The sequence below is a fragment of the Cervus elaphus genome, chromosome 14 (genome assembly GCF_910594005.1).
Source record: "Cervus elaphus chromosome 14, mCerEla1.1, whole genome shotgun sequence".
Classification (NCBI taxonomy): domain Eukaryota; kingdom Metazoa; phylum Chordata; class Mammalia; order Artiodactyla; family Cervidae; genus Cervus; species Cervus elaphus.
In genome coordinates, this window is record NC_057828.1 from 76,864,562 (window position 1) to 76,892,242 (window position 27,681).

The window sequence follows — 27,681 nt, forward strand, 5'->3', positions numbered from 1 at the left end:
CACTGTTTGGAGGCCGTGATATTTATTTTTACGCACTGTGTCTGATTCACGACTGAGAGAAGTTGAGGAGGTAAAGAGAAGCCGGCAGAGGAAAAGTCAGAGGCCAAAAAGGAAAGAGAAGCTGGCGTGAAGCTGAAAGGTCCACCTGTAGGCACTCCAGTTAAGAAAAGGAGAGCCGGCAAGACGTGTGTTTTTTCTCACTTTTTATTGGAGTATAGTTGATTTACAATGTTGTGTTAGCTTCAGGTGTGCGGTAGAGTGACTCGGTTATACGCACACATCCGCCCACTCTCCTTAGATTCTTTCCCCACACAGCTCATTGGAGGATTGAGAGAGCTCCCTGTGTGGCATAGTAGGTCCTTATTAGTGCTCTATTTTATTTATAGTCGTGTGTATATGTTCCCTGGTGACTCAGGTGGTAAAGAATTTTCCTGAAATGAAGGAGGCCCAGGCTCTATCCCTGGATTGGGAATATCCTCTGGAGAAGGGAATGGCAATGCACTCCAGCATTCTTGCCTGGAGAATCCCAGGGACAGAGGAGCCTGGCGGGCTATACAGTCAATGGGGTTGCAAAGAGTCGGACATGACTGGGCAACTTCACTTTCTTTCTTTCTCCTCTCATAGCAATCTTTGATCTGAGAGTGATGCTAAAAAGACTAAGATGAACTGCAGAGCTATGAACAGACCCTGGGGGTCTGTTAGAAACCAGCAGTGGTTTGCAGAGCCTGCAAGACAGTAGGAAGCTCTTGGGCCCTGACAAATAAGAGTATGTGAGAAGCAGGTACAGATTGCCTCGGGACCCAAATCCACCTCAAAACCATCTCAGTCCAAACTGGATAAGGTGACGTGCAGCAGCTGGTGTTTGTAGGCTAGCTGTCAGTCAGGACCAAAAATAAATTCTCTGGGGGGGAAAATGACATCATTCACAACCTTACACTGTGTCTAAGGTTTCATCTTGAATGTCCTTTATTAATTTTTTAAAAGTAAAAGGTGTGTTTTTGGGAAGGAGAATAAAACGGACGATAAAACACCTCTTCAACTTCGGCTTCAAATATTCACAAGTAAACTTCAGAGAGCAACTCTGAACAAAATCCAAAATCACCCCCAGTGAAAACCAGAAAACCAGATACACTGACACACAGCAGAATGGAAAGCAGCAGACCTTTTCTGGATGGGACAGTTCACTTGAAAGAAGGCAAGGAAGTCAGTTCTCTCAGGCAGACCCATTTTTACAGGCTACGGCCTGAGAGAACTCTGCACTCAGCACTTTGCAATGCAGTGAAACCTTGGGTTTAAAGAAAAAGCCCACAGACACCGGTGAGGCGGGTGTGGGCAGTAATGTCCACTGAGAAAGGGGGCGATGGGTAGATAAGGCTGGAGAGTGCAAAAAGAGGGCCCCGACTTTTGTGTGTGATTTCTCCGTAAATCTCCAAATGATCCTTGTTTTTTCCCTTTCTTTTTTTCCGGCTGTGCTGGGTCTTCCTTGCTGCGTGGCCTTTCTCCAGTTGTGCAGAGTGGGAGCTGCCCTCGCTGCGGTGCCTGGGCTCCTTGATGCGGATCACGGAATCGAGGGCACGCAGGCTTCAGTAGCTGCAGCTCCTGGGCTCAGAGCACCGGCTCAGTAGCTGTGCGCCCGGGCTTAGCTGCCCCGAGGCGTGTGGGATCCTCTCGGATCAGGGACCCAACTCGTGTCTCCTGCCCTGGCTCGTGGATTCTTTACCGCTGAGCCACGAGGGAAGCCCCTCCGAATGACTCTTGAATATCTATGTGCTGGGCAAACTCAAAGTAACTCAGATAAGGATAAAGAATAATTGAAATAAGATTTGAGCTGCCATTGCAAAATCAGTGTTCAGCTTGAGCCAACCAAGTTGTTAAAAACATTTTTTGGGGGGGAGGGAGAGATACAGGAGAGTCTAGTCTCCACAATACAACATTCAATGAGTCTAGAATACAAGACAAAATTATGTGACATGCAAATAGTCAGAGGAGCTTGGCTAGACACACTCCAGGAGGTTGTTGAAGAGCAAACTTTCGTGTGCTGAGAGCGAGGCTATGAATCAGGGTGGGTTTTCACTCAAAAGCCGCCTGCATGTGAGGGAAGCAGATGGTCATCGCTTATTTTAGAGCAGAGAGGACACATGTGGAATTGAGAGGGCTTGTAGAAAAGAGGCCATGGAACCCAGATAGCCTCAGAGAGAAAGTAACAGTAGAAGAAAGACACTAAGTATCCTATGTCTTCAATAACATTGTTAAGATAAATATAGATGTTCAGTTCAGTTCAGTCCAGTCCAGTCGCTCAGTCGACCTCATGGACTGCAGCACGCCAGGCTTCCCTGTCCATCACCAACTCCTGGAATTTACTCGAAACCTGCATACAGATTTCTCAGGAGGAAGGTCAGGTGGACTGGTATTCCCATCTCTTTAAGAATTTTCCACAGTTTGTTGTGATCCACACAAAGGCTTTTGTATAATCATTAAAGCAAAAGTAGATGTTTTTCTGGAACTCTCTTGCTTTTTCAATGATCCAGCAGATGTTGGAAATTTGATCTCTGGTTCCTCTGCCTTTTCTAAATCCAGCTTGAACATGTGGAAGTTCACGGTTCATGTACTGTTGAAGCTTGGCTTGGAGAATTTTGAGCATTACTTTGCTAGTGTGTGAGATGAGTGCAATTGTGCAGTAGTTTGAACATTCTTTGGCATTGCCTTTCTTTGGGATTGGAATGAAAATTGACCTTCTCCAGTCCTGTGGCCACTGCTGAGTTTTCCAGATTTGCTGGCATATTGATGCATATAGATGTTATTGGACTATTAATGTACCAACATACCACAATAAAGATCAATCACAATTATTGATAGGAGGAAGAATCTGTTTCCAATAATGTTCAGCAGGTATGAAACTTAATGATGCCTTAGCAAAGCAAGGGCAAAGTTCAGAAAAAATTTCATTTTGTTTTTTAGATAATCCAAAATAAACCATTATTCCAAATACAAGTTATCTTCATTAATAATGGAGTATTATTCATAGAATAAAACTAGGGACTTCCTTGGCATTCCAGGGGTTAAGACTGCTCTTCTGAAGCGTGTGTGTGGGTTCGATCCCTAGTAGAGAAACTAAGGTCCCACGTGCTACGTGGTGAGACCAAAAGGTGAAAAAACAAAAACAAATCAGAATAAAATTAGATTTTTAAAACTAAAAAAAAAACCAAAAAACTGTTCATTTAAGATTTGTTTCTGAAATAGGCTTCTGTAAAATTGGAGGGAAAAAAATGGTCCATAATAGCTTTAGAAACACTACTTCATGTAACCCCCATAAGCATTTCTTGAAATAAGCAGGTTTTTAGACTATTTCCTTCTTTCTTTACATAGGTTGGAAATTTTTACATGCACCCACAAATACACATGCCTTCAAATATAGATTGTAAACAAATGTTTATCTGCATTGATTTTACCCCCTGTGAATAAGTTAAAGCAAAGTGTTTTCACTGGAATTCTTCCTTTGTTGAAAGTAGAACTATAACAGCTTATGCTTTCTTTATACCGAGAATCAGTGACAGGTGAACAATATAAAACTTTAAAAAGTAATCAAAAAGACATCATTTTCTTAATCAGTAAAAGTCTGGAAATCACCTTTCATGTATAACTTGCTAGAAATATTTCTTGTGCAAATACTAATTGGTCATAACCATCTTAGAAGAAATGAATACCAATAACATTTTATGCTGCTTGACTATATCCTAGCAGTATAATTTACCAAGTAAATAAACTGTTTATACTAAAATTCTGTGAAATGAAAAACAAAGCATTTGGGAGAGTCAACAAAAACCACACCGTTTGGAAAATTCTCAGTACCAAGAGTGCCCAAAATACTTTATTGGAAGAGGGAAAAAAAACAAAAATTCTCCAGTTCCTTTCAACATATTCTACAATATATTCATCAATAGGGTCTTTAGATCTACTCCAACTAGGTCTCAGACAATTTCTGACTAATTATGTTTAATCCTTATTCCAACAAGTAGTTAAACGGCCTTTCCATTTCTGGCTACTACTGATTTATTTCTAAGAGTTAAGAACTGTCCTGGCCCCCATTTCTAGACATACTTTGGGACCTGATCAGACTGCAAACAGCCACTGGAGGTAGGCGTCTGCAGCCCAGGAACCACGGGTGCAGAGCTGGCAGCAGCAACCCAAAGCTATGAAAAACAGGTTGTGTTTCGTAAATGAACCATCTTCAGATCTGTGCTCAGGGACTAGTTTCTATTACAACCTTGCTCTCCCCAGGTCAAATTATAGCCCCACTCAGCTCAAACTCTAGGGTTTTTAGTATGTGATGAGGTGGGCTGAATTTGCCCAATGTGCCCGGAGGGGCTCAGTTGCCCATCTGGATGGTCCTCAGTCAGGAAGCAGGGGTCGATGGCATTTGTGGGGTTATTTTATCCTCTTCTCACTTCTACCTGAGTTGGCAGACTCAACTTTTCAACATTTATTTTGGACGAATGCTTCAATTTACCTATAAAACAGGAACACTAAGCTAATGTTTTCCCTTTAGGAATATGATTATATCCAAACTAATACAATATTTTAAGATGACAGACGCAGATAACAGTGTCGGAATCATGTCATGACATTAATTTGTTACTCGAATAAAGCTCTTAAATAAGAGAAAGAAAGAATATAAAGTTTATTTGTTACATATATCTTTTTAACTTTAACACAAAGTCAGATTTTTAAAAATTGTACAAAGAAACCTAAAAACGCTTTCCATCTGCGTGATGAGCTTTTCTGGTCTTCCTGTACACGCCGAGACGCTTGCCTCTGCTAATAAGGAAGGCTGAGCGTGTCCATCACCATCTGAAGAGCTTTCAGAGGAGTCATGATTTCTTCCACATTATCTCTTCTCAAAACCCAGTCTGGTTTGAGTCTGTGAGAACAACAAAAACCTTCCATTAATCAAGTTCTTCTCTTAAAAGAGTCATGTCCACCGCTTTTTCTTAACTGAAATGTGGCCCCTCCTGGGCACATCGCCCCCTCCCGGCCCCTCACGCAGGTGGGAGGCTTCCTGTTATCGCCGTTTACAACATTAGATCGTTTCTCCCCATCTTCCCCGAAGGATGATGGTGGCTCCTCTGAAGCTCAGGCTTTTCAGCCATGAAACTCCAGGCTTTTGTCTGTAAACCTGGTTTCCGGCCTCCGCTCAACTCCTGTCCCATCTCAGAACTCCAAATCCTTGCAGCCCAAGGGATGACCCCTCTTCTGTCCATTTCTGCCCCTTTCCTGCAGGGCCACTCCTTGTCACATGACCACACGATAGACTGGCACGGCCCTCAGAAGGTGCCCGGCCTTCCATCCCAACCGCCACTTGGGATTCATCCGCGTCCTTGGACTTAACATGTGATGCTCGCTGGCTCCGCCCGCTGGGGGCCTATTTCCCTGGACCTCAGTGCAAGCCCGCGCCCAGCACAGCACTGCACACCTTTCTGTCCCGTCTGCCTTGGGTCCCCTGGTATAATCTCCTTTGCAAATGCTGCTAATGCTATTGTCGCCCTTTCCTACTGAATTCTGCTGGAAAGTTCTAGTCGGATTCCCAGTTGAATCCAGGTATCTGCCTTTTTCATTCCTGCAAGCTTGCTAAAGAGAAACTAACTACACAACCAGGCTGGCTGACTGTACCGCAGCGACTGAAACCACCTAGAAATTGCTTCCTTCCTCTTTCCCCAAGATGACTATTTTATGCTGCAGAGTTAATGTTTATAATCTCCTTCACTGAGAAAACAGAATCATATCCATCTTCCTCACATGAACCCCTACCACTATACGCAATTCCATTTTCTTACTCTTTCCAGTGAAAATCCCAAATATCAATTAATTGGGGGGGAAGGGGAGTGGTCACATAGAGTGGGTGTTTCCCTATCATGGAGGAGCACTGTGTGAAGAGAGATGAAATCTAGGCCACATAAGATGTGGATGAACCTCACCAAGGTGTATTTATTAAGCTAAGTAGAAAAGTTTGTCACAGAAAGCTGGCTATGTATGATCCCATTTATGGGACAAAGCAGAAAAGACAAAACTAAAGATACTGAAATCATGCAGTAGTTTCCAGAATCCAGGGTTAACGTGAGAGAATTGACTGAAAGGGGTACAAGGGAACTTTGTTGTGACAGAAATATTTTATCTTAGAAAAGGTGCATATATACTGTTTGGAGTTTTACCCGCCTACTTCCCCCAACAATGCCCCCCAAAAACAAACCCCTGACTATGTCCTGATGCTGGGAAAGATTGAAGGCGGAAGGAGAAGGGGATGACAGAGGATGAGACGGTTGGATGGCATCACCGACTCAATGGACATGAGTTTGAGCAAACTCCAGGAGACGGTGAAGGACAGGGGAGTCTGGTGTGCTGCAGTCCATGAGGTCGCAAAGAGTTGGACACGACTGAGCGACTGAACAACAAATGTCAAAAGGGGGCGGTGGGGGGGGGGTAGAATCTATTCACTAATATGTTAATAATTCTACAATGTAATTCATATTAAAATACACCAAGTTCTTAAATAAAAATCATACGTTGAAAAGGTGGTGGTGGTGCTCAGTAGCGTCCAACTCTTTGCAACCCTGTGGACCGTAGCCTGACAGGCTCCACTGTCCATGGGATTTCCCAGGTAAGAATACTGGAGTGGGTTGCCATTTCCTCCTCCAGGGGATCTTCCCGACCCAGGAATTGAACCCACGTCTCTTGCATCTCCTGCTTGGCAGGCAGATCCTTTACCACTAAGCTACCTGGGAAGCCCTGGCTCAATGAACAAATGCATGTTTGGCGACACAAAACTGCAGGGTACATTTACTGCTCACCTTGAAACCATTCTGGTTCTTACAGGTGTTTCTGGAAAAAAGGAAAGGCTCACAGAAGAATTCTTCTTTTGTTTACAAAGGACTCTTTCAGTATTCACTTTATGCTTATGAGCTGTAAGTTTGTAGAGACTATAAATACGGTCGATAACTTTGGACCTACTTTGAACATCCTAAAAAAGAAAATGTATGTTTATTAAAATAGTAACTAGGATTAAACTTCATATCCCTTCTTTGCCAGAAGGGATTGATTGCCAAAATCAATCACAGTTAACAAACACTGTGCAGTAAATGACAAGCTTTAAACAATAAAAAGCTATGCTCTCCAAGTGCAGCAGTTAGACTGGTTTAGAAAAAGAATTACAAAGAGGGCAAATATTCAAAAGTGATACACTTAATTCCATACTGAATAAAAAAGCAAACATTAAAGTCAATATACCTATTATATATAGTTACCAAGTCTCGTGAATTTTACCTCCTCAACGATTCCAGCGTTACCCGTCTACCTCTCACAGAAGCAGCCCCAGGTCAAGCACAGACTCTGGCCCAGACCACTGAGTGCTTACACTTGCCTCCTTCCTTGACGGTCTCCCTACATCTCACATGCTCTCCCAAATCCATTCTTCAAGCAGCAGCCAAGGTGATGTTAAAACTTAAACTGGAACATATTCCTCTGCTTAAGAAACCTTCAGTGGTTTCCCACGATTCTCAGGATAAAGGTCACAATCCTATCCCGGTCCGTGGTGAGCCCTGCTGACTGCACACAGGGAGGGTAATGCAGAGACCTCACCAGGGATGCGCTCGACACGTCTCTACATCACAGCGAGAGGATGAGGAGTCAACACACTGGGTTGCTTCCTGGTTGGCACGGTTCTTACTTCCCTCAAGTACATGGAAGCTGGTTACTCCTGTGTCTGTGCTCAGCCATGTCTGACACTTCACGGTCCAATGGACTGTAGCCCACCAGGCTCTTCTGTCCATGGAATTTTCCAGGCAAGAATACTGGAGTGGGTTCCATTTCCTACTTTAAGGGCTGTAATAAATTCTACTTCTAGAATTCAGCTCCCCTGACACGCGACAGACAATCAGCCCAAAAAGCCAGTGTGAACACACACAAAACCCTATTGAAGTTATGATAATTACCGCATGAAAGTCTTGGGCTTAAGAACATGCAAAAATAACTGCAAAGGAAAAAAAGCTGGTGAATACTCACCAAAGCTCGAGTTGTCGTCTTTAATAAAACAGCCAACAAACAACAGGTTTTTGTGAAAATGCTTCTGCTCTTGTCGGCAACTTTGTCACCAGACTTTTCCTGGTACATCTGCAGAAGCTCCAGCAGGGTATCTACACAGTTTTCGACATCATAAATCGCCGAAGTCGTCTTTTCATACTGGAGGAGAACAGAACCAAGTTACGAGTTACAGTGAGCGCAGAGTCTCTTAGAAACACCAACTGAGAAGGAGGCTTAGAGCCAAATTGTGGACCATCTGCATCAAGAGCGAGGACTTTATGAGATGACTTTCCGAGGTCATTTCGGGATCCATCTTATATGCTCATGTGCCTTTTAATGTTTTTTTACCCAACCTACTTTAAAGTTCCACAAAAAATGAATCAAATCTGAAATCTCTGAAAATGCACACCTTGATGTACATGAAAACAAGGTAAAAAACAAGGACATTTTAGAGACACCCTCTCAGAAAAATATAACATATCTGTGATAGGTAATCATAGGTTAAGATAACCATAAAGACAAGATTGACTGCTTGTTACCCTACTCATGCTTCCCGAGAAGAAGGTGAGCTTGCTTTAAAATAAATAAATGTGATGATCATTAGCCAAGAATATATCTTTCATGCTTCAATTGTGAATCACATCATTAGATTCATGTTGACATCTGCATGGTAAAAGATAATGCTACTGGTACTAAGATAAAAACAACAAAGCAATATGAACACTTTGCACTTGTTTGGCACATCTGTGGATCGAGCACATTATGTGCACGGATTCATTTAATTCTGACAATAACATTAGGAGAAAGATACGATGACTACCCCCAGTTTACATTAAAAAAGGGGAAGCACAGAGAGGCTGAGTAACCCATGGTGAGCTGCAGAGCTGGGATGCAAGCCCAGGCAGTCTGGCATCAGAGTCTCTGTCTCAACCACTGCTCCTCAAAGAGAAAAAGCCCAGGGGAAGTCTCGAAGTTACGGCTGATGGATCGGGCGAGGAGGATGAACCTGCCATGTCAACATCTCTACATGTGAGATTCTGATGGAGACAACTTCGAGCAGCCCAAGGCCAAAGACTGACATTCGCACCTAGAGTGTCCCAGGAAGCCGGGCACAGTGGTGGTATCACGCCGTTCCTGGGGACAGCGGTGGTATCATGCTGTTCCCGGCACAGCGGTGGTATCGCCCCGTTCCCAGGGACAGCGGTGGTATCACCCCGTTCCCAGGCACAGTGGTGGTATCACCCTGTTCCCGGGCACAGTAGTGGTATCATGTTGTTCCTGGCACAGCGGTGGTATCATCCTGTTCCCGGGCACAGCGGTGGTATCACCCTGTTCCCGGCACAGCGGTGGTATCACCCTGTTCCCGGCACAGCGGTGGTACCACCCTGTTTTGCCGGATGTGATAGGAAGAGGTGCTGCTGCTCTGGTTCAGCACAGCGTGTGGAGGGTTGGCTCTGGCTGGGGATGGACGTGAGCCCATGTCTGGCCCCACCACTGACCACACACTGGTCTTCAGGCTGGGACCTTCCCTCCTGTAAGGATGATTATTCCTTCACTACAAGATGGGAGTGAAAAAGCTGCCTTGAATCTCAACATTAAAGACTCGAAGATCGTGGCATCTGATCCTATCACTTCATGACAAATAGGAAAGAAGTGGAAGCAGTGACAGATTTTCTTTCCTCGGGCTCCAAAATCACTGGGGACAGTGACTCAGCCATGAAATTAAAAGACGCTTGCTCCTTGGAAGGAAAGCTATGACAAACTTAGCATATTAAAAAGCAGAGACATCACTTTGCCAACAAAGGTCCATATAGTCAAAGCTACGGTTTTTCCAGTAGTCATGTACAGATCTGAGAGTTAGATCAAAAAGAAGGCTGAGCGCCAAATAATTGATGCTTTCAAACTGTGGTGTTGGAGAAGACTCTTGAGAGTCCCTTGGTCAGCAAGGAGATCAAACCAGTCAATCTGAAAGGAAATCAACCCTGAAAATTCATTGGAAGAACTGATGCTGAAGCTCCAATACTTTGGCCACCTAATTTCTGATGAGCCAAGTCATTGGAAAAGACCCTGATGCTGGGGAAGATAGAAGGCAGGAGGAGAAGGGGGTGACAAAGGATGAGATGGTTAGATAGCATTACCAATTCAAGGGACGTGAATCTGAGCAAACTGTGGGAGATAGTGAAGGACAGGGGAACCTGGCATGCAGCAGTCCATGGGGCCGCAGAGTAGGACATGACTGAACAGAAAACAACAAAAACAAAATGGGAAGGATGATACAAACCACCCTAGAGGATTAACATGAGGACTTAATTAAATGATGCATGAAAAGCACTAGCACATAGTTAGCAAGTCCTTGATAAATGCTTGCCATCACCATTATGAATACTACAAAAACAGAAGAAATAAAATCATAAAGCACACAGTGTTTCTATGTACAGCTATGTGAAAAGAGTTAACATATCTTCCTAAGACCCTGGCACGCAGTAAACGCACTGTAACCTGGAGATCTCAGCTATAGTGATGAGCAAGCATAGACCTAACTTGTGGAGGAGAGCTCTGGACCACGAGACGCTTCCCAATCAGGATGGAAAGTACCTTGGCGACATTAAGCAAGACCTGCACAGCGTATGTGATGACCTCCATACACGGGACACTCCGGTTACAGCTTCGGATCAAGACAAATATTTTGGAGATTGCTCCACTCTGGGCCATCTTCTCGCAGCAAATTGAAGACAGTCTAGTAACTGCCTCTGAAAGAGGAAGAGAAAAAGAGATACATTCACAGCAACAAAATCAGCATCTTAACTACTGGTGCGCGCTAAGTTGCTTCAGTCGTGTCTGACTCTTTGTGACCCTGTGGGCCGTAGCCCACCAGGCTCCTCTGTCCATGGGGATTCTCCAGGCAAGAATAGTGGAGTGGGCTGGCATGCCTCCTCCAGGGGATCTTCCCGACCCTGGGATCAAACCCACGTCTCTTACGTCTCCTGCACTGGCAGGCGGGCTCTTCACCTCTAACGCCTCCTGGGGAGCCCCTTCCTTGTCTACTCTGAGGTAAAAGTGCATCTCTAACCTTCTACAAGATACTCTTGAAACCAACTGACCCAGATGCTTCAGGGCCTCCAGCACGCTGGAGAGGTACTTGTACGTCAGGAGATGGTGCAGGGCCACTGCCGTTCTGTGGTAGAGCTTGTTTTCTTCTCGCACCTCCCTGTTAACACATTGAAGTCTCTGTCGAATGGCTTTAGTTTTTGTGCTATCATTTTTCTTCCTCCAAGAGTATCCTCTCCATAGTGCCTTAAAGAGACAAACCAGTAACTTGAAGGTTGCAACCCCTGATGTTGTGAATTTATATCTGTATCTACTTCCAAACAAAGTAAATATTTTCAGTAAAATTGTATGATGCAGTCAGACACTTTGCAAGTAGAACTTCAATTCAGGTTCTAATAAAGAGCAAAATAAATTTCTCTAAGAAGAAATATGTTATCATATTCCTGCATATGAGCTAAAGTAGCATTCACTGGTCAAAGGTGGCTAACTGTATTCAAAATGCAAAAATACTTTTGCAGCTCTCAGTCATCAACTTCCTACAGGGAATTTGAAAATTAAGGGCTTAGCAGTGAAACTCTGGTAGCATAGTGCTTATGAATTCTTCTACTGGCCAGCCTTAGTTTTCTAGGATGAGTGTGACTGTGCTTTTTAAAATGTTAGATGTGGAATCCCTGGGCGGCCCTGTGGTTAGGACTCAGCACGTTCCATGCTGTAGCCTGAGTTCAAGCCCTGGTTGGGGACGAAGATCCTGCAAGCCTTGATGTAGGGCCAAAAAATAAAATAAAATAAAATGTTAGGTATCGTGAGGATGAATTGCAAAATCATAATATTTTCAGTTACCTGAATTTTAGCGATTCTTTTGTTAAAGTTTTCCTGCTTTTTACGGAGGAGGAAGCGGCGGACAGCTTTCTGTATTACGGACGCAGCCCTGCTGCGCCGGCTCGCACATTCTTGAGTTTCACGCTGAGTGTTTACGATGCTGTATTCCTGAAGAAACCTCTTACGCTGTGATCTTGCTCGAAACCATCTCTGTTTAAGACGGATGAAGATCTTTATTATTTCAGGTTTTTTAAAATAAATACATACATATATACACAAATGAAATAAATAGAACATTATATTGAATATCTTTCAACCCTCCCCAGTGGCATTCCTTTTCCACTCAAGTTGGTGTAGATCCTTCCAGGACACAGTATGTGAGTGTGTGTGTGTGCGTAAGTGTGTGCATGTGAATTCAACCCTGTACAACATATTCCTCATTTCAAAATTTATATAAATCTCATCAAGCTGTGTATTATTCTTCAATTACTTTTTTTACTTAATATACACAAATGGGATTCTTATTCAGAATACATAAAGAACTCCTATAATTTATTAAGGAAAAAAAACACTCAACAGAAAAACTAGCAAGATATATGGAAAAAAATCTTTTTAAAATACAGTATACAAGTGAAAGAGGAGAGTGAAAAAGTTGGCTTAAAGCTCACCATTCAGAAAACTAAGATCATGGCATCTGGTCCCATCACTTCATGGGAAATAGATGGGGAAACAGTGGAAACAGTGTAAGATTTTATTTTGGGGGGCTTCAAAATCACTGCAGATGGTGATTGCAGCCATGAAATTAAAAGACGCTTGCTCCTTGGAAGGAAAGTTATGACTAACCTAGATAGCATATTAAAAAGCAGAGACATTATTTTGCCAACAAAGGTCTGTCTAGTCAAGGCTATGGTTTTTCCAGTGGTCATGTATGGATGTGAGAGTTGGACTGTGAAGAAAGCTGAGCGCTGAAGAATTGATGCTTTTGAACTGTGGTGTTGGAGAAGACTCTTGAGAGTCCCTTGGACTGCAAGGAGATCCAACCAGTCCATCCTAAAGGAGATCAGTCCTGGGTGTTCATTGGAAGGACTGATGCTGAAGCTGAAACTCCAATACTTTGTCCACCTCATGCGAAGAGTTGACTCGTTGGAAAAGACCCTGATGCTGGGAGGGATTGGGGGCAGGAGGAGAAGGGGACGACAGAGGATGAGATGGCTGGATGGCATCACTGACTCAATGGACATGAGTTTGAGTAAACTCTGGGAGTTGGTGATGGACAGGGAGGCCTGGCGTGCTGCGATTCATGGGGTTGCAAAGAGTCGGACACGACTGAGTGACTGGACTGAACTGAACTGATACACAGATAAGAATTTGAATAATTAACACAGGTGAAATTTTTTTTTTCAGAATTGTTAGCAGTCAAAGGAAATCCAAAACAAAAATGATATAATTTGCCATTCATCAAAATGACAGAAATCACAGAGTCTTCCAAAGGCACAAGTTGGCAAGAATGTCGAGAGAGAAACAGGTACCCTCAGATGTTGCTAGCAGAAGGGCAAATGAGTTCAAAGTACCAGAGAATAATTCATAGCTTCAGTACTGTGCCATAAAACATCAACTTATCTCTAAACCATCAAGACATCCTAATAGCTGTGTGGCCAAAGCTAAATGTTATATAACCTTACTAGAGGTATTTGGAAATTGCTTATGAAATATGAAAAAACTCTAAACAAAAATTAGGTCATAGTCTTAATGAAAGGAAAGCTAACCTGAATACAGATGGCTGAGTTAAGCTGTTTACTGTTAGCCTTCTTCAGAGCTATGTGACGTCTGTAGGCTCTTTGAATTCTAAGAGCAGACAGGTGATAAAAGGCAGCTGCTGCAAAGTGAAGAAGCCGAATTTCAGCTCTCTGCTCTGAGATCTGAAGGAGAAAAAAAGATTAACAATCAAATAGTTAACTCTTGAGATGATCAACCAATGCTTATTTCTGTATATCTTCAATATCAAGTTATATAAATTAGCAATAGTAAGTTAACTTTTAACTATTAAAATTATCTACATTGTAACTTGAAGTAATTATATTCCTTTGCTGTTGTTGTTCAGTCACTAAGTTGTGTCTGACTCTTTGCGACCCCATGGACTGTAGCACACCAGACTCCTCTGTCCATTGGATTTCCCAGACAAGAATACTGGAGTGGGGAGCCATTTCCACCTCCAGGGGATCTTCCCAACCCAGAGACTGAACTCACGTCTCCTGTATCTCCTGCATTGGTAGGTGAATTCTTTACCACTGAGCCACCTGGGAAGCCCTCAATTATATTCCTTACTATACAATATTTTCAATGGTGAAACCCCTAACTCAGGGTATAGAAAGCAAAATTATATTTGGGCACTTCACTCAAGAATTTAATTAGGCTACCCAATAGCAGCTAGTTAAGGTTTAAAATATACTAATTGTAACAGGAGAAGTCTAGGAATATTAAACTCAGGAAGGGGTAGCATGTTCCAAGCAGAATGGCTGGAGATGGTGATATTAAATGGGACAAACATTTGATCTGATTTCTCCAGTATCAGGCAGTGTCACCATGGAGCAGACTCTTGGAGCAGAAGCTCCCTACAGGGGCCTTTGGCCTTCAGAGTTCCAGCTTATACTCAATGAACAAAACACAGATTTCTCCTTTAATTTTCTTTTTTTTTTTTCCTGTTTGCCAGTGCTGCATATACAGGATGCCCAGGACGTTATGAATTCCCTAGGGAGGATTCGTCCCTGCTGAAGGTGTGGAAGTCATCTCAGGATGATCTTACAACGCCTGAGAGAGTTGCCTGGTGGTAGCACAGGACGACTCGGGTAACAGCAACCTGCTTCACACTTGGAGCCCTCACTCAGACTTCAGCTCCTCTGTTAAGATTTATTACACAGGAGAATCTATTTTGTATTTCTGGGGGGCATCTAAGGGAAACAGGTATCCTACTTAAAAATACTCACCCTTTTTCTTACAAGCCAACCACGCACCAGTGCTTGTAGGACAACTGTAGATTTTTTTAATTCGACATATTTCATCCTCTGATGCCTCCCAGCCTTCCTGGCTCGTATGTATCTCTGTATGGTCAAAGCAGCTGACTTCTGCTGGAGAAACACCTGCCTTGCTTTATATCCTCTGAAATGTGCTTGGATCAAACAAGCAGCTTGATGTCTCTATAAGGAAATATTTGCGAGTAACGTTAACATATAGAAATAATACTTCAACCCACTGGAGGTTCTGTAATTTCTCAAGGTAAAATAAAACGTATATTTTTTAGTTTAAGATGTCATATTTCATAGATTTCAAAACCCATAGAGGTCTATAGCTGAAAGTGAAGTTTTATGAAGCTGTAAACCAGGAACATAGATAGCAGGTACTCTTCCCTTCTCTTCCTCTTAACACTTTTCATTGTTAATGAGCACAGGACTAATATTACTACAAGACAAGTGCATTTAATAAAACAGCTAGTTACACTCTAGAGAAGAGAATGGATATAAGCAGCTATGAGGGAAGCTGTCGGCAGCTTTAAGAACCATGGTGTAGTCCCAGCCTATCTTAGATTCCTCAATTCCAGAACATCCTTACAATCAAATTCCAAGACATGTAACATCTCTGGATTGAAACAGGAACTAGGTTTGTTTTATGACACAGACCCCCACATATTAGCTGAGTGACCTTGAGCAAATCCCTTTTCGTCTCCAGACCTTGCTTTACTCATCTATGAGATGGGAATGCTGACAATAACTATCTCATGAGAATCCCCTTAGTAAATATATAATAGAAGGTGTAATAATAATAGTGGGTATATAATCATACATAGTGAATATTACATGAATGTAAAAATTTACAAGTAAACTTTTAATTTCCTTATTAAAAGATCATAGGTACCACTACTATTCTAAAACTGATGCTAAATATTTTAAATAGATTACCAATTGTGGCTCAAAGAGTATGTGTTTGACTCATACAGATAGGATATGCTACATCTATTATGACTTTTTTCCCAAAAAATCACTTCAAACTTGGGTTTGAGAATACTTTATAAATACAGGTACACACACACACAAAATATTCACAAACAGTATTTTTATGAGTGAATATAATTTTTAACTGACTGCAATGACGTGCATAAAATAAATGTATAGTTAGGTCTTTACTCTTTTTGTTTTCTGTTTTCTAAAGTAGTTCCTTACACATGAATTGCTTTTTTTAACACCTACTTTTGTCATTAAGGATTGTTCATGAATTTCTCTTCCAGAGAGTACAGCTCTCCATCTTCTCTGAATGATGACTGCTGAGGCTCTCACACTCAAAAACCTGCAAAGCGATTATTGGAAAGCAATTTCAAATCAACTTATTTAGTAAGCATTTGTTGCCGCCCCATAAATACCAGAGGAGAGAGAAGGCGTAAGAAAGGCAATGAGGGAACAGGTGAGAAGTGGGGACGAGCGATTTACGTCAGGCTCTAGGGGTCGTGACAGCACCAACACTCAGACACACAGGGCAACAACAGGCAGAGAAATGTTACAGTTGGCAATATTTCAGTGGGCAAGAAACATTAAGTTCTAGAATGACAAAAAACTCTGAACCGGACCAGAAGAAAGCAGGATTAGCCAGATCTAGACAAAACCTCAATAAAGGGGTGGTGGTAGAATGAATGGCAGAGAGTAAACCCGAGTCCACACTGTGATCAAGTCTTTGGGCGACAGAAGCGGCCAGGAAGAGAGCTTGGGAGGGTGGGACAGCACCAGCAAATGAGAAACGGACACTCAACTGAGAGACAAGATGAGCGCCATCAAACGATCTAAAAAAGGCAGAACTGGAGAAAAATTTAAACTGTGAGGGCTAGAGATTAAACTTTAGCATCAATATAGTAGTAATAGGCAACAACTGAGAATAAGCAGGTTCTTTATCTGCTTGTTCACAACTGTGTGGAAAAGATAGAGATTAACTAAGTTATGTCACCACTTTTCCTAGAAAAAGAGGCTGAATGTCAACAGGAAAACTAGATACTGGTCCTTAATAGCTGAGAGCAGCAACTACACATTTATTTCTTAAGCCTTACTCTACCCATGGAATTAATCAAGAAATGCTTCTAAGACGAATATGCTCTCCTAAAACAATCTTTAAACCACTGATACAATAATTCATCAATTCTGGGAACTGAAGAAAAAATTCTTACACTATGGAAAAACAGTCTGGTAACAGCTTCTGAAAATGTGTTTCAGAGAAATGAAGTAGCAAGAGGGAAATAGAGTTAACATAGACAAGTTGGTAATTATGTCATCATTAAGGATAGAGAACAGGTGATAATATAAGGTTAAAAAAAAAAAGGAAAGAAATGCTGCCAATAACTACATCAACAAACAAAATGGACCAGTGCACTAACAAGGAAAACAACATAACTAGATCAATTTACCTACTTCCCATTCCTCCATCCCTACACTTATCCTCAAGAACCTGCGTTAATCAAGTTTAAGTGAATACTTTCACATTACTTCATGGCAAGTAGATGGGGGGAAAGTGGAAACAGTAACAGATTTTATTTTCTTGGGCTCCAAAATTGCTGTGGACGGTGACTGCAATCACAAAATTAAAAGATGCTTGCTCCTTGGAAGAAAAGCTATGACAAACCTAAACAACATATTAAAAAGCAGAGACACCACTTTGCCATCAAAGGTGCATATAGTCAAAGCTGTTTTTCCAGTAGTCACATGTAGATTTGAGAGTTGGACCAGAAAGAAGGCTGAGCACCAAAGAATTGATGCTTTCTAATTGTGATGCTTAGAGAAGAGTCTTGAGAGTCCCTTGGATTGTAAGGAGATCCAACCAGTCAACTGAAAAGGATATCAAGCCTGAATATTCATTGGAAGGACTGATGCTGAAGCTGAAGTTCCAAAACTTTGGCCACCTGATGCAAACAGCTGACTCACTGGAAAAGACCTTGATGATGGGAAAGATTGGAGGCAGGAGAAGGAGCGGCAGGGGATGAGATGGTTGGATGGCATCGCTCACTCAGTGGACATGAGTTTGAGCAAACTCTGGGAGACAGTGAAGGACAGGGAAGGCTGGCGTGCATGGGGTCGCAAACAATCAGACATGACTGAGCAACTGGACAACAACAGTTGGATTATACCATCAAGGCTCTGTCTCAAAAAATAAGACAATCTCAGAGATAATTTTGTTACAATAATGGAGAAAACATCAACAAACAATATAAATTAAGCATAGCAACTATTCAAAAGAAAATCCAACAAGCGATATTATTTTATACACACACACACACCCCACACTGCCCTCTACACAGCTGAGAGAGTACCGTCTTCTCTGCTGTTGGGTGCAGAAGCAACGCTGAATGATTCCAACAGCTCTTAACACAGCCAGATACTCCTTACGTGCTTTCCAGCACCTGAACCAGGCTTGAATCTTGCAGGCAGCTTTCACTTCTCGTAAATATTTCCTGGTTTTGTGTCTCCTCCACACAGTCTGTTAAGCAAATAAATATAACAAATATGCAATGAGATGTCTAATTTTTTTTTTTTAGTCGGTATTGGAAAACAACTAACATAAGTTCAGGAAGACAAGATCAACTGCAGAAACGCCGTCACATCCCGACTCTTCTGTGAGGCTCGCTCACTCCTGACACGTGAGCCCTCTGAGAACAGTGGGCTGGCTCCGGCTGGGCCTCACGCAACCCTAGCAAGTATTTAAGCTGTGAGATCTGCACACGCCGGGGAAGCCAGGTGTGTGTGCTGCCCTCACCCTCTCAGTCCTGTGAAGGAACAGAGTGAATGCACACGCTGACTCACTTCCGGGGAGAGGACGGGGATCCCCCCCTCCTCAGATGCACCTGGGTTCAGGCCAGCCGGCTGTGGAATCCCAGCGTCCATCTACCCGGGGCCATCCGACTTTCTGATTCTGGCAACCCTGCAGCTGACTAAAAGCTTAAGTGAGAGTTACAACTTCTTAAATGCTTAGCACTATACTCAGCGCTACAAGTCCTTATGTGAACACAGGTAGGTACTATTACCTCTAATTTAGAGATGAGGAAATGAAGGCCCAGAGGAACTGACACCAGTAAAAGAACTTGCTGATGTCAGAGGTAATAAGCGGCAGACCTATCTTATTTAATCTTGACAAATATCTTGTGAGATGATAATTAAGCTCTCTATTTCACAAAACAGAAATTAACACTAAGAGACTTGTTACCTCATAGTAAGTGAATAGAGTCAAAATCTGAACCTGAGTCTATCTGATTTCAAAATACCTACAACAAATAGGATAACTACACCCTACATGGGGGTTGGTTTCTAAATTTAGTTGACAGGCGAGAGTGATATGTATGGTCAAACTGACTCCTGTGGTGTCCTTGACTCAGAGTGTTTCTATATGGTTTCATGTAGACAGACATCGCCTAGTGGGAGCCAGGTATCAGTCTTTTTGTCTCCTCGGCCTCAAAGGTGGCTTGGCTCTCGTTAGGCTCTATATAAGGCCAGTCCCATCCTCCGCTCACGTGGACCCTGAAGATCCTACTGTCATCGCCCTCTGTTCAGTGTAATTCACTTTTTCCCAACCTACTTCCTGCAACCTCCTGACTGGCCGCCCATAGCCTAGTCCATCTTCCACATTCCTGCCTGAGTATTTTTTTTTTTTTTTTGCCACACTGCGGGGCATGTGGGATTGCAGTTCCAAGACCCTGCCTGAGTAATTTAAAAAAAATAAACTAGGATTCTGGTCCTCTCCTTAAACTCATCTAGAACTTCTTTCAGTCCAGAGGATGAAGGCTAACCATTTTCTGTCTTACAGAGCACCCACCTCTCACTCCATGGACCGCCATCCTGGTCTCAGATCACCTTTATTGCACACCTGTGCTCACTCTCAGTTGAGAGCTCCATGCTACCCCCTACAGCTGGAATACTCCTTCAGTACAGCTTACTAGGCTATTTCCTTCAGCTTCAGCTTAACACTTATCTTAAACCCCACTTATTCCAAGAAGCCTTCTCTGATCACTGGGACCAGCTTAGGTTTCCCTTCTCTGTGTTCCCAGCCACATACATTTCTCATTCTGTATTATGATGAAGAAATCTCCATATATTGATGTATGGGGAAGTCATTCCAGCTATCACTGGATTTAACTTGAACTTTATGTTAACTAGAACAGCCTGTTTTGTGGCCTATTAAACATATACTGTATATCTGCTTTAGCTGTTACAGAAAAGAAAGCATTTAAAAATCAAAATGGATTAACTGTGGTTCGGGCATCCGAAATGGAGCCAAGTGGTTATCGTGGATGTGGTTTGACATGTTTCAGCATCACTGAGAACTTGAACTTTATGTTAGACTCAAGGACACCACTAGATGTTCTCAAAACATGTAAGGTTGCCAGCTGCAACCGTATGGAATCAAAGTCTCTGCTTTTAACTATGCAGTCATAACTTAAGTTTAGGGTGATCATGTCCAGAACAATCTTGTTCTGTGCTGTCTTGGGTGGACAATTACTGGAACTTTTTACCCAACTTCAAAAACCTTCCATTTTGGAAGGTAAAAGAAATGGTTACATAAACTACCTCTTATTCTTTATAACCTGATACAGCTCATTTTGAAAATTCTAAGAAATACTGGTCAAAGGATGAATGAAAGCTTTGTACGTAAATGCATAAATACCTGGATTTTTATGGTGCTATCTTTAAGTTTCTGAAACTTCCGTTTCTGTATGAATCCTTTCACTCTAGCTTGAATAATGATTACACTGCTCCTCATTTGTAAGTACAGTTCTCTTTGATGTTTCGCAGGCAGAAAGGCTCTGTGGGGACTCTGCAAACCCACTTCTGATTCTCTGTACAGTGAGAACTGTCTTCTGCTTTGCCGTGTCCTGAAGCACCGCTGTAACGTGAGGGCCGCCCTTTTCTGCTGAAGGAATCTTCTGCGATACACAGCCATCTGAAGGAAGGACTGAATTCGCATGGCAGCACGCTTCCGTTTTTCCAGTCTTCTTCTGACCATTTTACGGAAAGCTTTTTGAATTGTGACCGCAGCCTTTCTTTGAGAATGATGCTCTGTTTCCTGTGAAGGGCCAACCAGAGAAGCTTTATACAGCCCTTGAGCCACAAGTGCTGGACTCTGGCCAGCTTCATGCCGGCTCTCAGTCCTGTGACAGTAGAATGCAGGCTGGGGAGTGGGGGCTGCCATCTTTTTGTCTGGCATGGCTTTTAATTTCTGTCTAGCTTTCATGCCTCTGAAAGCAGCCTGAATAGTTCGTGCAGATTTCTGAATGGCTAAAAATTCCTTCCTCTCCGTTTTCACTCTGACGTACGACCTGTAGCGATTCTGTATGACAACAATTGCTCTTTTCTTGGCCTGATAATCAGCTCTGGCCTGGTGCCTTCGGTAGCATGACTGAATTTGTGTGGCAGCCAGGTGCATGCGTTGGATACCCCTTCGTGCCTTAAAGCCTCTGTAACAAGACTGGATACAGATGACTGCCTGGGTTCGCACTGCCATTAGCATTCTGTACCTTCTTTGAACAAAAACTACCTTTGCCCTAAAGTGGAGATAGTGCTTCCGTGTTTTAAAGGCTCTAAAATGCTTCTGAACAGTAATGGCAGCTTGATGCCGCCTTTCCTGAATCAGTCTCCTTATGGCCGTATCCTGAAAGTCAGTTTGGGCACAGGTTGCTGCCTTGAGTGCATCGTGTTGAAGAGCTTTCCTTTTACCCGCTCTATGTCTTTCTTGTGTTACTTCTGTAGCCCACTGAAGCTTTTGGTAGAAAACACGCTGCCTGTACATCCTGTACGTGCTTTGTATTATGACAGCTGCTCTGTGCTTTTCCCTTAAAAGCTGCCTTGCCTTCAGCCCTTTAAATGCAGCCTGAATGACCACTGCAGAATGCCTCCATCTGACATAAAGTGTTCTTTGCAGTTTTGCAGCTCTGTAGGCCCGGTAACGCTGCTGAATGAGAACCGAGGCGTGTTTCCAGGTCTGAAAGGTCAGGCGTGCTCTGTGCATTCTGAAGGCTGCCTGGATGAGGGCTGCAGCCTTGTGCATCTCCTGTAACTTCTTCTTTACCATCCGTCTTCGGTAAGGTGCCTGGATTGTAATGACTGCCTTCTGTAACTTCAGGAATCTGTGTAAGTGATGTTTGGCACAGATAGTGGCTCGGTACTTCCTCTGAACAAAAACAGCAGCTTTCTTGAGGGAAAGGAATCTTTTCCTCATCACTATAGACCTAAACCTGCTCTGAATCAGGGTCGCGGAGGCATGCATCCTTTTCAGACGTCTTCTGATTCTCATACCCCTGAACGCAGCCTGGAGGACCAGGGCAGAGTGTCTTTGCTGGAGGTACTGTCTTCTCTGCAGGCGCACAGCCCGGCCTGCCCGGAATCGCTGCTGGATGACCTGCGAGGTGCGCCTCCAGGCCTGGTACCTCGCCTGAGCGCGGTGCCTCCTGAACGCTGCCTGGAGGACCGTGGCCGCCCTGCGCATCTCCTGTATCTTCTTCCTCACCACCCACCCCCTGTACCAGGACTGGATTTTGATAGCCGCCTTCTGCAACTGGAGCTGTTGTAAGTGATGCCTTGCGCAAACCTTTGCACGGTATTTTCTCTGAACCCACACGGTGGTCTTCCTGAGAGACAGGAATCTTCTTCTCCTCACCAGAGTCCTAAACCTCCGCTGGATTACGGCTGCGGCGGAGTGCATGGCTTTTAAGCATCTTCGCGCTCTCATGCCCCTGAAAGCAGCCTGAATGCAGATCGCGGAGAGTCGCAGCTGGTTGTACCTTCGCAGTTGTGCGTTCCTTTCCCTCCCTGCCCGGTACTTCTGCTGCACCATTTTCGTCACCTTCCTTAACTTATTAAGATAGGCTTGCTGTCGGCGCCCCCTGTAGCGGGCCTGGATGAGCGTGGCCGCGGTCCGCATCCTTCTCAGGCTCTGTCTAACTCTTGCCCCTCTGAGAGCGGCCTGGAGGAGAGCTACGGCTTTCAGAGTCGTCAGGTACTTTGCACGCTGAGCTTTACCTTGGAGGTACGCTCTGTACCTTACCTGAATTACAACGGCTGCTGTTCTCATTTGCAGATACCTCGTCCGTGACTGCTGCATTTTGAAGGCGGCTTTGATGAGAGTGGCTGCCGTGTGCATGCGCCTGATCTGTCTTCTCGCTCTGACTCCTCTATAGACGGCCTGGATTTTCAGTGCTGCCTTCTTTACTGCAAGATATTCCTCACGCTGACGGCCTGCGAGCTTAGCCGCTCGGTACCACCTCTGAATGATGACGGCCGCTGCTCTGGAGCTGGCGTACTTCTTTCTGGCTTGGTATGCTCGGTATCTAGACTGTATGGTGGCGGCTGCCTGGTGCATCTCCTTCACTTTCTTCCTCACTCTCACACCTCGGAAAGCTGACTGTAGGATTATTGCAGCTGCTTTGGTTTTCAAAAACAAATGATGCTGTTTTCTTCCTGTACAATTAGCCCGATAATGCATCTGAATTAGGCGAGCCGCTTTTTTCATGATTTCCCACCTCTTCCGCTGCACGTGCCTCCGGTAGTAGGCCTGTATGATGATGGCACATCTCTGTTGCTTCTGAATCCGCCTCCTGGCTGCTCGGCCCCTCCAGGCGGACTGGAGGGTCACTGCCGCCCGGCGCAGCGCCCTGTACTCCGTCCGCTGCCTCCGCCCCACGGCGCGCGCTCTCAGATGCTGCTGGATCACGGCTGCAGCCGTTTTTAACACCCTGAACTCCTTCTGGGCCCTGGCCTTTCTGAAAGCAGACTGAATCTTCAGTGCAGCTTCATGTTCCCTTCTGATCTGCTTCCGAACTTTCCAGCCACGGTAAGCAGACTGGAGAGAAATCGCAGCTGTCCTTGTTTTGAAGAATTGGCTTCTTACGGCAGAAACGATCTTGCGTGTCCTGTACCATCTCTGAATCTTGAGCACAGACTGAAGCGTGGATTGGTATTTCGTCCTCTGACGGTAGCCTCTAAAGGCAGCTTGAATTTTCAGAGCAGCTGCAGATTGCTGTTGGAGCTGCCGGCGGGCCTTGTACCCTCTGTAAGCTGCCTGCAAGCAGGTCACGGCTCTTCTGACTTGCAGGAAGTGCTTCCTCTGCTGGGCCCGTGCTCGGTGCGCACGATAGTAACGCTGAAGGACAACAGCTGCGTGATGGACCTTCAGGTAGTCCAGCCGCGTCCTTCTCATCCTAAAGTAAGACTGCAGCGAAACAGCGGCTTTCCTCTGCAGCCTCGCCTGCTTCCGAACCAGGTACCCTCTGAGGAAAGCTTGCAGTTTGATGCAAGAGGCCCGCAGGCGTTCTTCTCTCTGTTGTGCAACTGCTCTTAAATGTAAGTAGTGTTTGCGGGCTTGCTTCATCCTGACAATGGATTGTAACTTTACTGTAGCCTTTTTGAGCCTCAGAAACTTTCTTCTGGAAGCATAAGCCCTGTAATATGATTGAATCTTTACAACGCATGTGAGGATGTGAAGAAACTTTTTCCTGGCCTGCATTTTCCTGCACGCAGACTGCAGGACGATGACAGCAGAACGTGTCTTCTGGTAAGAGGCCAGAACTTCCTTGGCTGAGATGTAAGCTCGGAAATGAATCTGAATTACGAGGGCAGCTTTCTTTATCTTCTGGTATGTCTGTAATTGTTGATGTCTCCTTATGTGTGCCTGCAGCCTGATGATGTTTTTCTTAAGGTTTAGAAATCGGAGTCTGTCCTGTCTCATTCTCCAGTACGACTGTAAGACACGAGCGGCCTTGATCTGCCTGCATAACTTACGTGCTTTCCTTCCCCTGAAAGCGGCCTGCAGGCGGATGGCTGCAGCCCGTTTCTGCAAATAGCCTGTGCGCTCAACCTTTCCTTTCACGTACGCTCTGTAGTGCTTCTGCAGAGTCAGGATAGACTTTCTGGTCCTTGTATATAACTTTTGGGCTTGAAAGCACCGAAATCTTGCCTGAATGATGACAACACAAGATCTAAGGTGAAAGTACTTCTGTAATTCTCTGTGCATCCTATACCAGGATTGTATGACCACGGCAGCTCTTTCTTCTTGAGCACGTTTCCGGACACGCCATTCTCTGAAAGCTCTTTGCAATGTTATGGCAGCTTTTATTTGTGATTGCCTCTTACGTCGCCTCCATCTCCTGAAGGCGGACTGGATTACAACGGTGGATGATTTTAGCAGTTCATATCTCTGTCGATCCTGCTTGCTTCTCACATGAGCACGCCAGTGCCTCTGAATTGTCACGGTAGCCCGATGGTATCGTTTGTAAGAAGCGACAGCAATGATCATCCTTATCCTAGATTGCAGGATAATTGAATAATATTTCAATTTCAGAAACTGCTTTCTAGTGGAATATCTTCTCCAGTGTCTCTGAAAAAAGTAAGAAAGAACAGAAAATAAAATAGACACAACATTCTATGCTTAAGACCTTTGAAAGTATCATTTTTTCTAACATTTTGCTTAAAAACAAACATATTAAACTTAAAAGCAATATATTTTTGAAGGAGATACTTGTCTCTTTTGTTTACAGTTTTTTTCTGTGTTGATACAACTGTAGCCAATCCAGAAATCTTTCTTGAAACACTGATGATATTTACATGGCATTTGTACTCAGGAGACATAAGAAATATAAATAAGTTTATGTTATATTAGAATAACATTAGAAAAATAAAGCTATAGTAATATTCTGCTATCTATTGATTCTAAGTAAGTTCCTGTGAATATATCTCTGGTTCTTATATTCCCCCTTCTATCAAGGTTGATAAGATATCTTATAATGATTGGAAACTGTTCATAGGAGGAACCATGAATTACAGGCCTGGTAATGCCGACAAAGGTCCATACGGTCAAAGCTGTGGTTTTTCCAGTAGTCATGTACAGATGTAAGAGTTGGACCATAAAGAAGGCTAAGAGCCAAAGAATTGATGCTTTCAAATTATGGTGCTAGAGAAAGCTCTTAATAAGAGTCCCTTGGACAGCAAGGAGATCAAATCAGTTAATTCTACAGGAAATCAACCTTGAATATTCATTGGAAAAGGAAAGAAAGAAAGTGAAGTTGCTTAGTCGTGTCCGACTCTTTGTGACCCCATGGACTGTAGCCTACCAGGATCCTCAGTCAATGGGATTTTCCAGGCAAGAATACTGGAGTGGGTTGCCATTTCCTTCTCCAGGGGATCTTCCCGACCCAGGGATTGAACTCAGGTCTCCTGCATTGTAGGCAGATGCTTTACCGTCTGAGCTACCAGGGAAGCCCATTCATTGGAAGGACTGAAGGACTGATGCAAAGCTGAAGCTCCAATACTTTGGCCAACTGCTGCAAAGAGCTGACTCACTGGAGAAGAGTGATGTGGGAAGGACTGAAGTCAAAAGGAGAAGGGGGCAGCAGAGGATGAGATGGTGAGATAGTATTACTGACTCAGTGGGCATGAGTTTGAGCAAACCTTGGGAGATAATGAAGGACAGGGAAGCTTAGCGTGCTGCAGTCCCTGGGATCACAAAGAATCAGGCATGACTTAGCAACTGAACAACAACAAATGTCAACAAATAGTTTTGAGAAATAATTGAGCCAGATCACTTTCTGAGTCAGTATTTTCATTAAGAATAAAATTTAGGAATTCTAGCTACATGGTTAAAAAGTGTAATTTTGGAAAGACGTGAGGAGTAAGAAGCCGTTTGCTGTCTGCTTCCTTCCCAGCACCCCCTGTTCCCTAACCCTGTAATTATCCCAGCAGTGTGCAAGCTGGGAAGTTCGAGCAGATCCTGGCTGCTGGTCGTCAAGCTCTGGACAGTCTGCTCTAGCTGTAAGATGACTCTCCTGTCCAAAACACTCCAAATATTGCTACGATGGGGTGGGAACTAATGGAAGGATTAAAAGGCTCAGACAAAAAAATCAAAGATACAACTAAGAACCAGATGGGAATATCAGAACTAAAAAACACAATAACCAAAACAACAGCAAAACCTCACTGGGATGGATCAGTAGTGGAATGCAGATGACAGAAGAGTCAATGAACTTGAAGATCAATGCAAAGTATCAATGCGGAACAAGAAAGGAAAAAAAATGATTGGGGAAAAAATTGTCTCGACCAATATATCCTTCAATAGGCAAATGGATAAACAACTGTAGTATATCTATAAAATGGAATGGCATTCAGTGATAAAAAGAAATAAGCTCCTGAGGCAGGAAAAGACTATTTAAACTTAAATGTGTGTTTGTGAAGTGAGAGAATCTATCTGAAAAGGCTATATATCTCTGAATTCAAACTATAGGACATCCTGGAAAAAGCAAAAATAGAGAGACAGTAAAAACAACAGTGGTTGCCAAGGATTTTGAGGAAGGGTAAGAGATGAATATGTAAAGCAGAAAGGATTATTAGGGCAGGATTTCTGTCAAACACATAACTATACCACATAAATAGTGAAACCCTTGGAAACTAAGGACTTCAGTTAATTATAATGCATCATTGTTGGTTCATAAATTGCAAATACTATACCATAAAAAAAGAAAGCAAAGCAACAGAAATGATAAAAATCTGCACAAATAGAATATGATTCTCATGTACTCCTTAAAATTTTATTATGATTGAAAGGAAAAATTATAATATTGCCTAAGGTGGTTTCAGTTGTATATAAGTTTAATAAATAAAACTGCTGCTGCTGCTACTGCTGCTAAGTCGCTGCTAAAACATAAAAATGAGGGAGGGGAGCAAAGGGATCTAGATAGTG

General features: G+C 43.4%; 1 protein-coding gene across 2 annotated transcripts in view; it reads right to left on the minus strand.

Moving 5' to 3' along the window:
* Positions 1-4,654: 4,654 nt before the first annotated feature.
* Positions 4,655-27,681, minus strand: part of ASPM (assembly factor for spindle microtubules) — a 61,577-nt gene continuing 38,550 nt past the window's right edge. Inside the window, exons 18-28 of one of the 2 annotated variants that reach the window (XM_043923603.1) lie at positions 20,623-25,326; positions 18,278-18,444; positions 16,179-16,275; positions 14,922-15,131; positions 13,704-13,856; positions 11,959-12,147; positions 11,172-11,364; positions 10,666-10,820; positions 8,053-8,229; positions 6,843-7,012; positions 4,655-4,918 (exon numbers count right to left, since the gene is read on the minus strand). In XM_043923603.1, the coding sequence (XP_043779538.1) occupies positions 4,816-4,918; positions 6,843-7,012; positions 8,053-8,229; positions 10,666-10,820; positions 11,172-11,364; positions 11,959-12,147; positions 13,704-13,856; positions 14,922-15,131; positions 16,179-16,275; positions 18,278-18,444; positions 20,623-25,326 (6,318 nt within the window). In that variant the 3' untranslated portion in view covers positions 4,655-4,815. Of the gene's footprint in view, positions 4,919-6,842; positions 7,013-8,052; positions 8,230-10,665; positions 10,821-11,171; positions 11,365-11,958; positions 12,148-13,703; positions 13,857-14,921; positions 15,132-16,178; positions 16,276-18,244; positions 18,445-20,622; positions 25,327-27,681 lie in introns of both variants that reach the window. The other variant, XM_043923601.1, reaches the window with a different exon arrangement.